Raw genomic sequence first — 16,490 nt, forward strand, 5'->3', positions numbered from 1 at the left:
CCATTGAAGTCAAATATTTCCATTTTTTCTGTTTCTTTTTCTATTCGAGCATGAATAGAGTCAACTTCCATTTGCGTATGGCCAGGCTCCAAATACCTGTGGGTAATTTTTATTGAGTATTTTATAGCAATATACTCGTACATGGCAAATAAAAAACGATTTTTATTTTGGCCTGCACAGTTATCAGACCAAAGTCTGATATCTCTGTATCCTTTCTTGACTAGGCACTCCAAAAAATTTAGGAGAGAACTTGAAATCTCGTTTGAGCCCTTTTTGCCAATACCTTCATGCCATAAATAGCAGTCACCAACTCTCTCGACCATGTTGAAGATGGTAAAATTGAAAATATTTAATTTATTTCTGTAGTAAAGGACTGAGTTTTCTGACTTAGGACAGGGTAGTTGCTTCTGTAGATCAAAAGAGCATACAGCTATAGTCTTATCTTTTATGCCATCTGCCTTATCTTTTTCTTTCAACTGTCGGGCTCTTTTCTTGTTGTTAAGGTGAGTAGTCCATTTTGCCATTCTATCCTCTCCAGCTTGATCACTATTATTTATATTCCTCATAATGGAGCATAAACTGCATTGATCTTTCTTTGGCATATAAAATCCAATATTGAAATTTTTATTTACAATGTCACGATACTGCCTCTGGCTTGCAATTGATGATTTCGGCAACTCAATTTCTTCTGCCCATTGAGCATATAGTCTTGACATCTTGCTGATGCTTAGCTCCTTTTGAAGGTATTCTCGCTTGGTCCTCTTCCTGCAGTAGTGGGAAGGGATGCGAGGAATTTTATTGACATGGTCCCTTACACTATCAATTTTTTCCAGTGTTAAGGTTACCATTCCACCTTTCTTTTGTCCCCCTCTTTTGTCTGGTGATAAAGTAAAGCCTTTCTCAGGATTTATGTGATTATAGGCTGAATCATTCCAGCTGTCACAAATTCCAAGTGTACGCATAAACATTTGCTTACAAACTACAATATTATTTCCTTTGACATTAAAAAAATAAGTGCGGCTAACCTTTCTCACCGCATTTACTTTGCCAGGCTGATGTTTTGTGGGAGTGCATAGTGAATTCACTCTAATGAATTCCCACTGTCTAGTATGCACACCCAGCTGCCAAAAGATGTTGTGAATTTGATGTCTTTCCTCTTCAGTTATTTTATGGACACAATCCATCCTACATGCACAAGGGTCACGCATCTTAGCCCCTTCACACTCTTTGCCTTTACATGATGTGTAAGGCTGTCCTAAGTTTTTTAAAGTCTTGTTTACATTTCTCTTCCACAATACTTCATTCCTTGGACGCTTCCTGACGGGACTGGTTGAGACGGAGACCTTTTCCCTGTGTTCCCCAGCAGTAAATTGAGTATCAATCAAGAGGCCAGGATTGGCCAGAAAATTAGAATCTTGTGGATGTGGAGCTGGCTCAGAGTACAGAATCACTCCTGAAAGATAGGGATATTAATTAATGTTTCAAATTTAATTTGATAACTTGAGTCAGTATTTTCTTCCACCAGATCATGTGGAACTGAATGAAAATTGTTACATACAGAGCTACTCTTTATTAGTAAGAAACAAGAACAACATGGTCATCACTGGTGTGCCAAATTTAATGCAAGTGTAAAGAAAATGTGGTGACATTAAACATATATATACATATATATGTTAGTGGGTATACCTACTCATCAAGACTTCTACAAGATTCACTGACATCCTACATGAATGTCATCAGGTCTCACCTTGCTGTCTTTTTGCAGAAGAAGTGAAAGGTGTTTGGTTGTCTTCATTAACTATACTTTCTGACAGTACATATACACCAGGTACCACCACCTCAGCAGAGTCTTCAAACAAAAGAAATTGTTTATTATCACATTAAGTTTGATTTTACTAAACAAAAATTGTTACATATAAGGCCAACCAGCCAGAACATCTCACATCCTAATTAAGTTTGGTACTGCTACTGCCACATCATATATTTAATACTTATGTATTATATTATACTTTTACACATGTATTTTATATGTACAGGCTTGAGAAAGTAAATAAAATAAATATAACTCACCATTCACATTAGAGGCTTCATCTTCTGAAGAATTATATTCAGCTGATACAAGTGATGAGGATATAGATAGATTCAATGGAAGGGAAGCTGGAATTAAAGCTTATATGTTAAGTCATAATAATTATGCATGTTGCCTTTAAAAATATTAGAAATATATTTCTTATTTTTACCTGGTGAAATTGGTGGCAAAATATCAATTTCAGAGCCACTTATCAAGAATTCCTCAGCAAGAGGCTCGAAATAATTTTCATGAAAGACTTTACGCTTGGTTGGAGGTGGGTAAAGGCTATCAGATTCTTCATTTCCTGATTGTATCATCCAATTTTCTCCTAAGGAAGGTAAATTCCATTAACATAGTTATAATTTATTCATGTTTTGCAGAGTGCTTGGCATATTAGAATGCATAAGTACTCCTTAACATAATTTGGAAATTGAGCTTGTTTGGCTGAAAGTTTGTCATGTTCCTAATTGTCATTCGTAATGGCTACATGGAATCTTTGCTTTAGCATAAGATATTGAAACCTTTGTAATTTATAAAACTTGATTGCTTAAACACTCATCTAGGCCTTCAACAGAATGACTTTTTTGGATTATTTCACTTAAATCTAACAAAGTAACTGGTAAGAGGAATGACATATAGAGTTGAATGCATGACCAATTATGGTATATACAATGGGATACTCGAGAAATCACTATGAGGCTGAAAATATATGGCTGTATCTTACATTATATACAATGGGAAGGTCTAAGTAGGCCACAAAGATCTCTTATTTAAAACCCAATTAACATCTCGATTAAAGTTTTGTGCCACAATATGCTCTAAAACTTGGCTTGCAATTACTATTTCCCAAATAAAAAATTAGATAATTAAAAATATCAATAGTTAATGCAGCATTATTAGGGGAAAGTGTTTCGTGAAATGAACTTGGTGAATTGCTAAAGAAAGCGTATTTCAATTCATAGAACGTATGTGAACTTTGCGAAGTTAATTTTACTTTTCCTAGAAATTTTAGTAGGGTAGGTAAGAATTAAATGCTCCATTGCAATTTAATGCTAAAAATCCTATGCTCCACTATGCAGTAAAAGAATTGACGGCTGGGGAATATAAACTCTCGACCTGTGAATATCGTACACCATGCGGGTACCAATGCAGTTTCACCCTCGGTCATTACAAGTTCAAGGAAATTGGCTGAAACTAAGTAAGTTAATACTCTTAGCTAGGAAAAATGTGGGCGTGGAAGAGACTTAATGCTTTGGATATGATTTAAGGTTAGCCTTTATTGTCCAATTCACCTGATAATTACGCACAAAATTATGTTTCTACCATGCGTAACCTTTCATAGCCTAAGGTATTAAGTGAAATTGTGTGACTTCAGTCATGTAAAACATCGAATTCCTTGAATCTTGGATGCCATTTTAATTAAACATTAAATGAAACTATTGAAGATTGCTCACGAAATATAAAAATCTTAGCAATGCGGCATTACTTTAGGTATATTTCAAAACAAGCAAAACATTCAGATTTTCTTTCCAAAGGAATTCAAATGATACAAATAACAGGGTACTTAATTCAGGTGGATTTAATCCGCACAGATGTCAGTTTAGCTGTAATACGTCATAAGCTGTACGTACTATTTATTAAATGATACGCTGAAGATTTGAAAGGGAATGTTAATAGTTGTATATATCCTACGCCCCGGTATGCATGCAAAATTTTAATTAAAAAACATTAAAAGTTATATCTACCTGCGTTTATTCTACTACTCTGAAGAGCAAGTTCCACTAATCTCTTGCTTCTACTCATATTTATGAACAAATTCGTTCGTATTCAATTACGGTTATTAACCTGAGCACCACGACTATAACTAGCCTTGTAAAGCGATTTACAGCGTACCAATCACAAATAACACATTCAGTTGCCCCTTATGTTAGTTACGCAGAAAACTATTGATTTTTTAAATTTATAGGCTTTCATTCAGTATTTAATTGGGGATTTTAGCTAAGAGTTCTATTTTGTAGCCTACTTAGACATTCCCTTAGCATAATAGAATATAATTATATTCTATTCTTATTCTTGTCTTACGACTCGCGGCGCTTCACTCTCGCTCGTTTATAATATACAACCACGGGTTTTCAGCGGTACAATGAGTTCTTGTGCATTCCCCTCTGACATACTCATAATCTTCATAATTTTCCATGCATTCAACTTTACTTTTTCCTGTCGACCTTAGATGAACACGCAGACCAAGCGCAAGTCGAGGACGGCGATCCGAGATGACGAGATGAGCGGTTGTGCACGGGAAGGGTGTGTCCATTTCCAAATTTCATATCTCAATTACTCCGCTCTAAAGCTAAGTTGCGTGACAAAATGATGATGTATCGCTATCGGAAAAACGTCTCTCTCTGGTTCGACGATAAAAATATTTTGTCCAAAATTGGCAATTGAGCGGGTTTCAAATCCAGCTGCGCAGCTGAGCGGATTTGGTGGAGAGCTTCGGAGGTGAGCGTTTATGCTCCGGACACTGCCAGCTGAGCGGATTCGTATTGTTGGGCTACTAGATGAGCGGATTTGATTCGGTGGGCGATTGGTGAGCGTATTTGCAGTGGAGGTATCGATATGTCTACAAGAAACGCATTTTAAATCGACAGACAAGGGAATTTTAAAGGGATATAGTGTGACTAGGTTGGATGACTTGAGTGGGCGAAGAGCCCAAGGTGGTGTAGCAATAGCGGTCCGGGATACCCTACACACCTCCCGTGTGCGGCTAACCACCCCATTCCAGGCTGTGGCCGTCACCGTCCATGCACCCATGGAGGTAACGCTGTGCAACGTGTACCTCCCGGAAGATGCTCCGGTAAATGACAATAATCTTCAAGCCCTCATACGTCAATTGCCGCGACCCTATATTTTATTGGGTGACTTTAACGCTCATGATCCTCTGTGGGGCGGCCCTTCTGCCCAACGCAACAGAAGGGGACGGATTTTAAGCAGCTTTTTCCGAGATTTTAACCTCTTTTTATTGAACAATGGCGAGAGGACACGCTTCAACTCCTTTAACGGAGAATATTCCTCCATTGATTTGTGCTTATGCACGAGCAGCATTTTTACAAGACTGAAACTGTCTGTCCATACGGATCTCTGTGGTAGTGACCACTTCCCGATTTTAATCAAATCTGACGAGATGAACAATACGAATTTTATCCGCGAGGGCAACTGGATTGTCCACAAAGCCGACTGGTCTGTTTTTAAAAATTCTTTTAATTTCACGTACGATGCTCTTCGGGGCGGAACAAAGAACGTTGAGGTGCTAACCGCTAGCATAGTGGACGCAGCGAAACTTAGTGTCCCCTTATCTAAGGGCGCAATCCGTCGACCAGCGGTACCATGGTGGAATGAGGAATGCGCCGAAGCTATTAAGAAACGGAAACGTGCCCTCCGTATTTTTAATAAGTTTCCAACTGCCTCTAATCTTGCCTCATTTCGACGACTCAGAGCAAAGGCTCGACTAATTATAAAGGAGTCAAAGAAGGCCTCCTGGATAAATTATGTATCCTCCATCAACAACAGGACTCCACTAACTCAGGTCTGGAACAAGGTGAGGGCTATATTGGGAGCACGGCATGTTCACGGCGTTTCGTGCCTTGTATTTCAAGGTGTGACATTTCACACACCGAAGGAAATATGCGACGTTCTCGGGGAAGCGTTTGCCAAGACCAGCAGCGACGAGAACTACTCAGCAAACTTCCTGTCTATTAGGGCACGCTCCCCACACTTGAACTTCACCGAATCGCACGCAGCAGCCGGATACAATGATCTTTTTTCCTTATGGGAACTGAAGTCCGCCATAGCGGATTCCAAAGACACCGCGCCAGGAGTGGACGGTGTCCTAAACATATTTCTTCGGAATATACCGGAGAACGCGTTGATGGATATTCTCCATACCCTCAATCAAATTTGGGTTGAGGGAAGCTTCCCTACAGCGTGGCGGGAATCCGTAGTTGTCCCTATCCCCAAACAAGGAAAGGATAAAACAGACCCAAATAATTATAGGCCAATATCCTTGACCAGTTGTCTATGCAAGACCATGGAAAGAATGGTGAACCGTCGGCTCGTTTGGTGGTTGGAGCGTCGGAACCTTCTTTCCAATATCCAGTGCGGTTTCAGGCGAGGTAGATCCACCACAGACCACCTCGTGAGAACCGAAAATTTTATCCAGGAGGCTTTCCTTCTGGGCCAGCATGTCATAGCCGTGTTCTTCGATCTGGAGAAGGCGTATGACCGAGTCTGGCGCCAGAAGATTCTGAATACGTTACATGAGTGGGGCCTAAGAGGAAATCTCCCAATTTTTATCAAAATTTTTTTAGCAGACCGTGTTTTTAAAGTAAGAATAGGTAATCATTTATCCGGACCTTTTACACAACATAATGGGGTACCACAAGGCTCTGTACTCAGCGTCACACTCTTCGCCATTGCGATAAATGACGTTACAAAATGCGTCAGAACACCAGTGATGGGCTCCTTATTCGTGGACGACTTCGCCATTTTCTGTCGATCATCCACAATTGCCAGTGCCGCACGGGTCATCCAGCTGACCCTTAACAGACTTGGGGAATGGTCGAATCGAAGTGGATTTCGTTTTTCCGTTGAAAAAACGAAATGTGTCCACTTCCATCGTAAGCGGGCACAAGTTCCTCCACCAGAACTTCGCCTGAGCGGCCGAATTCTACCTTATACGGATTCAGCCCGCTTTCTGGGTTTGATTTTTGACCGCCGCCTAAATTGGCGTGAGCACATTGAGTTTTTAAAAAACAAATGTTTGAAAGTTTTAAATATCCTGCGATATCTATGTAATTACTCGTGGGGTGCCGATCGCTCCACGATGCTTTTATTGTATAGAGCATTGGTGCGCTCGAAATTAGACTATGGATGTTTGGTCTACTCCTCTGCCCGTGAAAGCTATTTGAGACCTTTGAACACGGTTCACAATGCGGGGCTTCGATTTGCAACCGGAGCTTTCAGGACTTCTCCGGTCTTGAGTGTTTACTCAGATTCTGGGGAGCCCCCGTTGACTGCACGCCGAAACATCCTCATGTGCAACTATGTTGCTAAAATTCTAACAATGAGAGGGCATCCAAGTTTTAATATTATTTTTAACCCACGCTTTATAAATATTTTTAATAGGCGGCCTAGGGCAACTAGACCCCTAAGTATTACTTTTAATAATTTTATCCTTGACAGCGAGTTTATACTCCCAGAAGTGTACCCCATTGGGAATTCGGAAAATGCACCTTGGCAGGTACCTTTTCCACAAGTCAGCTTTGTGCTCCACAAAAATCAAAAATCTCTGACAACTGCTGCGGAATACCAGTATAGCTTCAAGGAAGTAATGCACCGCCACCCCGACTTCATTCCTGTTTACACGGACGGATCGAAGTCGGAGCGTGCGTGCGGGTGTGCAGTGATCTCGTATCACCATGGAACCCTCAAGGCCAAGCTCAGTCCGCTGTGTAGCGGCTATACGGCAGAACTGTTCGCCATAAAGATGGCTCTGGATGGTATTAAGTGTAGCAACGCGTCCTTTATGGTCTGCAGCGACTCCATGAGCGCCCTGCAGTCCATTTCCAGTTTTTCTCCCAGTCACCCAATCGTCCAGGAAATTCAAAATAGACTACTTTCCCTTGCTCGGAAAAAAGTGAAAATCCGTTTTCTGTGGGTTCCTGGACATGTGGGTATTGCTGGAAATGAGAAGGCCGACTCGGCCGCGAAGGCAGCCAGCGAGGACGACGTTGCTGATTCTGTGCTGGTACCAAATGAAGACCTGAAGGCGACCACAAAAAAGATAGCCTTAGAAAAGTGGAAAGAGACTTGGCGCTCTCTTACCGGAAATAAACTGCGCGCAATCAAGTCGGTAATTTCAGCGTGGCCCACGTCTGTCAGGAGGAACCGCAGGGAGGAGGTCGCAATCGCACGATTGAGAATTGGGCACTGCGCTCTGACCCACTCGTACCTCTTCACCGAAGAGAGAATTCCACCCCTATGTGATGTTTGCGACTCTCCCATTACTGTGAGACATCTCCTGACTGAATGTGAGAAACACCGCTCTTTGCGCCATCGGCTGAACATCGGAGGAGACTAAGGGCACATCCTAGGAGACGACCCTGATAGTGTCAGCCGAGTGATAAAGTTTTTAATAGAGACCGGGCTAATTAACAGTGTTTAAATTCCAACCTTCTTATAATTTGACAACCCCTTTTATTTCAAAACTTTTATGAATGTTTAAATGTTTTTTTTAATGCATCTTTTAAAATATTTGTTTTTATAGATTGTCTGTGGTGCAAATGACCTTAGTTGTCGAGGCACCCTAAACACAAATACTACCATGGCTTGGTGGGTAACTCCAAATACAAAGCAAACTCTTATTAAGTTTTCCATTCGTCTTTTTCAAGCAATACCTCCAATAAATTTTCGTTGAAGGCTTTTCGTCTTCCTTCAAATGGACGGTCATCATCATTAGAATTACTGTGTTTGAAGCAATGATACTAATCCTTTAACGTTGCTTCTTTTGTAGCAGCATATCAGGTTACTTAATGGGACTCTTGATGAACTTCATCCCCTGTTTTTTTTGAGTGAAAGAAGGAAATAATTTCCTTTCACAAATGATGGTTAATTGGCTCAAACTTAGACATTTTCTCACAACACTAAGTATCTATAACGGAGATGTATTCATCATGGTCATCGAGCTGTTTGTCTACCAAATGTCTTAGCTTGAGTCATGATGTTTCTGGTATTTCAAAAACAACGAGCAATCAGTTCTATAGCCATCTATTGACAGACAGCAAGAACTTTGCATAGTTCATAATACATAATTGTTGTATGACTGGTTTTGCAAGTTTTAAGAATAATAGTATCAGTGTTATTTAAAAAAACAGTTTCATAAAAAAGGATTTGGAAAACAAGATGACTTTGAGGTTTCGTTTCTTTTTGCATAAATATTACACCCAGTATTCTCCTACAGAGTTTATATTTAAATATTAGCTGGAGGTCTAGAACATAATAAATGCATTGAAAGCATGTTCCACTTGTTTTTTCCATAGCTGTACTGTTGAGAAAAGAATTTAGTGATTTGCCCTAACAGAAGCCACTACTCCATAAATTATAATTGCAGAAGCGAATTGTGTGTGTAACAGTATGAAACTCGAGTATTTAGTTTTTTTAATAACAAAAATTTGAATCCTTAATCTGTAGTTTGATTTCTCATAATTTGAAAAATGATATATCTGAATGATCTACATTGTCTATGGTACTGTTTGCAGTGAAGGGTCTACCATGGCCCAAAATGAGTTTTAAAAAGACGCTACATGAACTCTGAATATCATGGATCGTCTTGCTAAATTTCATTTCAGTCGGTGCTGTAGCTTTTCAGTGATTGATTAATAGGCATGCGGACACATCTCCATTTTTATATGAAAGCAGATACATTATGTTCAGCATCCTTTTTTGTAATGCTATTGTGCATCCCATGTATGTGTTTTAAAGCAGATTAGGGTTTTTTGTCACTGTTACTTTGTCTGCAGAGTTTTGAAGGAGGAGGGGCAGTTGATGACAATTTCGGGCCTTCTGTGGAGGCTAAGGAATGCATTCAAGATGCAATTGAAAACAATTCACAGCCCACATGCTCAGCCCAAATGACTGAAGTATACATTCCTGTGCCAGACTGCCTACTGCCCTGGGATGACAAGTTGGTAAGTTTTATTCGTATGCACAGGGAAACCTATATTGAGCCATCTTCAGTTGTACAAATTTCTCAGTCGTATGAAGAAAGATAGTATGTCCGTCATAAAGGTAAGTACACATTTCAACTGGAAGTCACTAACGTATATGCAACCTTCAGTGGTTGTACTTTTCTAGTAGTAACACATAAGGTAGAAATCCGAACCACTCTAATCCTTTTTCATACAAGTCAGTATCAGTTGTACAACACTGCTAATCTGTTGACAGAAATGTCTCTTATCCTGTGGAGTAGACTTTTGGCATAGCCTTGTCAAATCTCTGTTCAAGCCATTAGTGGTGGCTGTAATTGGGCTGTCTCTCATGATTGCCCTCTGTTTGTTCAAGCCGTCTTCCTCCTTCATTTTAACTTACGAATCACCTAACTGTTGAGGTACCTCTTTATATCCCTGGGTAAGGAAAAGATGAAGATAATTCAAGGTACTCTGGAACCTCGATCTATCGTTCCCACTGTTATGCCCCCACTGTAAGTGACCAAAATTCTCATTCAAAACTCTCAGTCAATGTGATCTTGGTGATGTAGCTCCCCCTCCCTATTTGGACATTAATATTCTAGAGTTTTTTCTGTGAGTCGCAAGAATCTCATGAGTATTTTGGCCAGCTGGAGTGGTCTCTATTAAAATAGGAGTTTTTATTATCGAATGATGTTATTAATATTATGCTTCTATTGAGTGATGCCCATTATCCTCTTCTAGTTTCATATAAAAGATGAGAATGAAGGTCAACTTAATGAGAATTATCCCATGCTGTACACATCAGATCCAGCTGCAATAACAACTGATGCCGTAGACCCATTGGCCACTGATGACCTGGTGAGTGTACTTTTGCCAAGTGTAATTTAATTTTTCTATGGCACAATGTCATTCCTTTATGGATTATTCCCAACACCTCTCAGCAGAAACGTACAGCATTTTGCCTGCCTGTTCAATCATGAACAACTACAGAAGAGTTCTCATGTTTGAATCATTTAAATTAAATGTAATGAACAGATTTGGTGTACTTTGCCCAGCTGACCGCTCAACTTGGCTCTTTGAGCAAGTAAGCTCTCTGTCATCAAGGCATTGAGCAGTCATTTGTTATGTGATCATACAAACGCAGTTTCACTTCCGTTTTCTATGGAGCGGAAGGGGGAAGAATTGAGAGTTAAACTGATTACTATTGACTTAGGTACAGTGAAACAGATTGACCGTGACATCATGATGCAGCTGCTAGCAAGATTCAACTACATAATTCTCATTCCTTATGAGATATTGATGTTCTCAGGAATCAGGTTGTTGCCAATTTGGTTTTTGTGATGAAAGCGAACAGGAATTTATCGTGGGGATAAGAGATACGCCCTTCTTTACCATTTTTAAATAGGGTGTTGCATGTTGGCATTATAAGTTGATTGATAAAAGACATCAAGCAATGAAATTCAGTTCCCAAAAATATCAATTATTAGTTAATTTTCACTACTGTTTTGCTATGGTAATGTCATTTTGAAGTGGAAATTCACAACACCTCAGCAGAACCAACAGCATTTTTTTCTTGCCAGATCGTGAGAAACCATGGAAGGGCTTCCATGAATGAATTATTGAAAGTGATTGATTCATTTTAATGAACAGATTTGGTGTATTTAGCCAAACTGACAGCTCAACATAGTTTACTGAGCCAGTGAGCTCTCTGCCATCCCTTCACTCAGCAGTCTTTAATTTTGTTATCTTACAAACACAGTTTTCACTTCCGATTATCTCGGAGCAGAAGGGGGGAAAGGAATTGAGAGTTATGCTTAGTACTGTAGAATTTGGAGCTCTCTAATAGATTGACAATGACATTATGATGCAGCTGCTAGACAGATCTGACAACAAAAATCGTTCCTTATGAGAGATTGATAATCACAGGAATCAGAATGTTGCAGATTTGGATTATGTGTTGAAAGTGAACCGGAATTCATTAACAGGGCTAGGGATCTGTCCGTCTTTACAATTTTTGAATTGGGTGCTGGATGTTGGCGATGCACTACCAAAGGATATCAATTTTTGGTGATGTGGACTGTTTCTGATTAACTTTCACTCAATATTCTGCTGCTGTTAGGTACTCAAAGTTTTGAAACATTTTCAACATTTTTTTATTTTAAGTTAATATTATTATTGTTAGATTTATAAGAAAATTTTTTCTAAAGATTTCCAGTTTTTTTTTTTTAAATCAGTGCTCTTATAGAGTTTAATGTCAAAGCATTTTGGTATAATTATAATGATTTTGGCCAGATTGGGTGGCTACAAATGAAAGAGAAGATTCAGGGTTCCCACTCAACCGTGAAAACCTCAAAACCGTGAATTAGCCGTGAATTTCGTCTACCGTGAAAAAACCTCGAAAAAGCCGTGAATATCGTCCGAGAACCTTAAAAATCTCTCAATCTTGATAATAATACCTTCCCAGAAATTTTCAACTTCGTTCATAGTGAGCGCACTTCTATTCGTTGTTGGGAGCATCGTCGCATGGGTCAGAAAAGTGTGGGAACGAATGTTGCTTGAAGAAAAAAAAACATCTTTCTCCAGCGCAGGCATTTTCTCTCCCCCCTCCTGAAATATGACACCACTTCTCATCAGCTTGTTTACTTTCCTCGACTGGCTTGGTTTCCCCTCCCTCGGTCACTGCTTAGTCCCCCTTGCACCCTATTAGGCTTCCCACTGGCTGCAGCGGCCACTTTCAAAACTAAGGCCGGTATCGTCAGTCGCTTCTTTAGCCATCCTTCATCTTCCTCGGCTCCTGAAGGATAGATTTCAGTTCGAGAGACGTCCGAAGGTCTTCTTCACCGCACTTTGCTGGTGAAGGACTCCTCGTCAGCGTAGGTTGGTCTGGCCCAGCCTTCACATCCACTTAACAACCATTTCATCACTTTAAAGATTTTTAAACAGGCCTTACATAAAAGATAGGTTGGTAGAAATGATTTTGTTTTTATTATTTGTGATGGCGATAACGTTTTAATTTTGTTTACGTTCATTTTTCTGTTTATTTCTTCTTTACATTGCAATGTTATCCGTAAGCCGGTGCATCAAAGACAGTGATTCAACAGCGTATTATCATGGATATTAAAGCTGTTAGGAGATGTTTGTGCATTTCGACACATAAAAACCTTAATTAAAAACCATATGACGACCGAAAAGATTGATAAATTTCATCAGAATTCGATAGTTCTAACTAAACCTTTTTACCGCGTACGATTAAGTTTTTTGCCAACGTTTCGGTTTATTTTAAAACCTTCATCAGGGCTATGAATGAAAAAATGAGACGACACTAATATACAATATTGATACATCCATGTAGGTTACAAAACACTTGTTTTACAATATTACAATAAAAAAATGAGAAAGGAATTCACAAGAATTTTGACATTAAAAAATATTCCGGGTGGAGGATGGTCCTTCACCAGCAAAGTGCGCTGAAGAAGACCTTCGGACGTCTCTCAAACTGAAATCTATCCAAATTCAATCGTGTCAGGTGAAACATGATGGAACTCCTTCATGATGAAACAAAAAGGAAGACAATGGCACAATTTAATTATTACTGCGACCGGTTTCAATACATGGTATCATCATCAGGCACTTTTGGTATAACAGTTTCCACTTATATAGTAGTCATGAGGCATGGGGGGGGGGTGGAGGAGATAATAGGGGAAGGGTTAAGAGCGTCATGGATTGGGTGCTAGGGTGGGGAGGTTAAGGGGGATTGGTTGGCAGCGTCAAGTCGGGGGCCAGTAGAAATGGGAGGGGAGGTGGAGTGTGTAGGCGGGGGAGGAAGGGGAGAGTGGTCAGGGTTGTGAGGGAAACTTAGAGGGGGGAGGGGCGTATGGTTGAGAAAACACATTGAGAAATGGGGGAATTCAAAGAATACAATTGTTCGTTCACTAACATTACCGACGGAGAATTTTGTCCTCGAAGAATTTCTAGCTGCTCCAAGGCGTCGAGTCTGGTGCCGTTGCTGACTTTTTGGAGAAATTTGGATCAAAATTACTTTCATGACCACATTCTAGGAGATGTCTGTCAAAGCCATGCCTCATGACTACTATATAAGTGGAAACTGTTATACCAAAAGTGCCTGATGATGATACCATGTATTGAAACCGGTCGCAGTAATAATTAAATTGTGGAACCTGCCATTGTCTTCCTTTTTGTGAAATCTATCCTTTAGGAGCCGAGGAAGATGAAGGATGGCTAAAGAAGCGACTGACGATACGGGCCTAAATCTAGATGGCCTTTGTGTCGAAAAATTTGAACGTTTATTCAACACCCTCAATCCTGTGATTGGAAGACCGCTAGCCTTGACAACCTGCTATGCGCTGTCGACACTACGCTCCCTGCGTTTGAACCGGGCGACAGGGAGGTTTCGGCGTGACGTTACTAATTCTCGCGCCTTTCGGCCTTTAATCCCCTGAAAACGAGAGAAGATTTTTGCTTATGGCAACACAGCATTACACGATTTTCGCATGCGTCGACCTGGGACTTTCCAGTTTTACGTCGCAACCGGAAAGTTTGTGTGGAGTTATTTACTGTCGGTGGTGATCCAGTTCCTCCGCTTTGTGCTATCTAAGGTAATGCTGTTTGTTTGTGTCGTTAAAGCCTCAATGCCCTCGCGATATAAACTGCTACAAAGTCGTTCCATTTTTCCCAGAGCAACGGAAAGAACGGAACATGATTTTCCTCTGATTAAAGAGATCGATTCAGTTTTGGTTTCAGAGTATTACGATAGCAGAGATAAGAAGTCATTACACTGCCGCTTTCAAAAGAAAGTTATACGGTGGAACCTGGATCTATCGTTCCCACATTGATCGTTCGCCGTTTCTAGTCCCAAATAAAGTTCCTTATAGACAGTATAATTTTTTCCCGCATCTATCGTTCCCCGAAGTATCGTTTCTCGCATTGATCATTTGAAGATCGTGGTTCCGACGCATAATTTTTTCCGCATCCAATGTTTGACGAAAATGAGACAAAATAAATACAATGTGTCATTTATGGCTAATAACGACAAGCACATAGTTGGAATCTTCCCCAAGAGAAGGAACTACCAATGGGAGAAGCTTAGTGCCGTGGGAAAGTTACATTAGCGCATTTCCCAAGATCCGTTATCCCCCTCCATTCAGCATTCGCCTCCCCCTTCTGACGCTTTCCTCTTCTGCTAAATAAAAAAAGGTCGCAGTTCTCGCAGGGATCGTACTAAGAAGACCTTAGCTTCGTAAAAATATCGAGTTACACGAGAACAATAGAAACGTGTTTCGCGCTCCCCCCTATTCTCACCCACTGAACTTTTTCAGCCGAACTCCTTCAAAGTTCCCAGTTCCTGGAGGTCAACTGCTGCATGAGTCACCTATTAGCCCAAAAAGTATCTAACAATGATATTCAGCAATGGCTATTATGCTTTTATTAGATTGAAATGTTACCAATTTGCGCGTAATTAAAAAAAACGAGACCAAACACGACGTATTTTAAGCAAGGAAATAGATGGAAAAATACGATGGTGATTTTTGGCGAAACGCGATATCCTCGTAGCTGAGCTTCTCGGCAGTTAAATCGGCATTTTGTACCGAAAACATGATATCAGGTTGTTATCAGTTATCAATTTACGAGCTATACTATAAGTCTCACTTGTCAGAGTTACTGACGAAGAGATATCTTCTCAGGATTTTAGTTTCTCCCTACTAACAATCCGAATTCATCTGCTCATCTGGCGCTACGCTAATTAGAAAAGAATGGGTATCTTTAGGGTAAAAAATTTCATGGCGCAGTCATATAGTCACGCTTCGCCCTCTGCAGTATGCTCTGCGTACCCCCGTTCACGATAGCATCAGTTCCGAACTTACCTTCTTACGAGTGGTTCCCTACTTTCCAGGGTGGCTGGACTTCGAACCACCGACTGTTTTCCATGTGGGTTTAATAAAGTAAGGTTTCATTTTCACTAGTTTAATTTTATTCGTCGTCGGACCATGGCCCCTCCGAAGAAACTATTGAGAACTTTAAGAAATGGACTGAAAATAATTGAACAGGAAGAAAAGAATCCGGGCTAGATGCGCGTGAATATTGCAGAGCGCCTTGGGTTGTCCGCTAGCACATGACGGTAAGGGTGGGGGTATAGTGAGCTACCTGGAGAAAACAAGTTCAGATATGAAGGCGAAGATCCAGGTGGGCGTGCCGCTGACGATTAACGCAACATTGTTCACGCTTTAACACTACCTCAATTATATTAAAAATATATTCATTAGACCGGAACAATTAGACAGTAATAGACTTTTAGATTTTTGGCCTTCGTGATCCATCTTACAACCAGTCACTGCGCCGGCGAATGCGGTTGTTTTAGGCACAACATGAACATTGCTCTCGTGTACTGGAAATGGTCTTTGATGGATAAGAATTTTTACATCAGACTGAAATCCATAATAGCAGTGTAAATGCCGAGTGGAGAGCAAACTTTTTTTTAGTGAGGTGGCGTTTTTCTTCAGAATTTTGAAAGAGATATGGGTCGAATCAACAATATGACCTATGTGTCTTGATAAAGTATTATTATTCCTGTTATTATCTTAAATATTGTTTGAGACCTTGAATGAATATCTTAATTACTCGCCAAAATCCTGCGTTTCCTGGGACATAGGCAACCTAGC

At 40.2% G+C, this 16,490-nt stretch overlaps 1 protein-coding gene across 1 annotated transcript; it reads right to left on the minus strand.

Moving 5' to 3' along the window:
* Nucleotides 1–1,492: 1,492 nt before the first annotated feature.
* Nucleotides 1,493–3,958, minus strand: LOC124173056. The gene is made up of 4 exons (XM_046552580.1): nt 3,817–3,958; nt 2,241–2,399; nt 2,071–2,157; nt 1,493–1,849 (listed from the first exon to the last, which is right to left on the minus strand). Exons 1-4 carry the CDS (start codon nt 3,872–3,874, stop codon nt 1,737–1,739), a joined length of 417 nt encoding a protein of 138 aa, XP_046408536.1. The 5' UTR covers nt 3,875–3,958; the 3' UTR covers nt 1,493–1,736.
* Nucleotides 3,959–16,490: the final 12,532 nt, after the last annotated feature.

Source organism: Ischnura elegans (assembly GCF_921293095.1).
Source record: "Ischnura elegans chromosome 13 unlocalized genomic scaffold, ioIscEleg1.1 SUPER_13_unloc_4, whole genome shotgun sequence".
NCBI classification, from domain to species: domain Eukaryota; kingdom Metazoa; phylum Arthropoda; class Insecta; order Odonata; family Coenagrionidae; genus Ischnura; species Ischnura elegans.

Coding starts and splice junctions, on each gene's coding strand:
- LOC124173056 (XM_046552580.1), bottom strand. CDS start 3,874: ATGAGTAGAAGCAAGAGATTAGTGGAACTTGCTCTTCAGAGTAGTAGA. Junction 2,400..3,816: donor GAGTAGTAGAATAAACGCAG/GTAGATATAACT, acceptor TACCTTCCTTAG/GAGAAAATTGGATGATACAA. Junction 2,158..2,240: donor TTTGCCACCAATTTCACCAG/GTAAAAATAAGA, acceptor CTTTAATTCCAG/CTTCCCTTCCATTGAATCTA.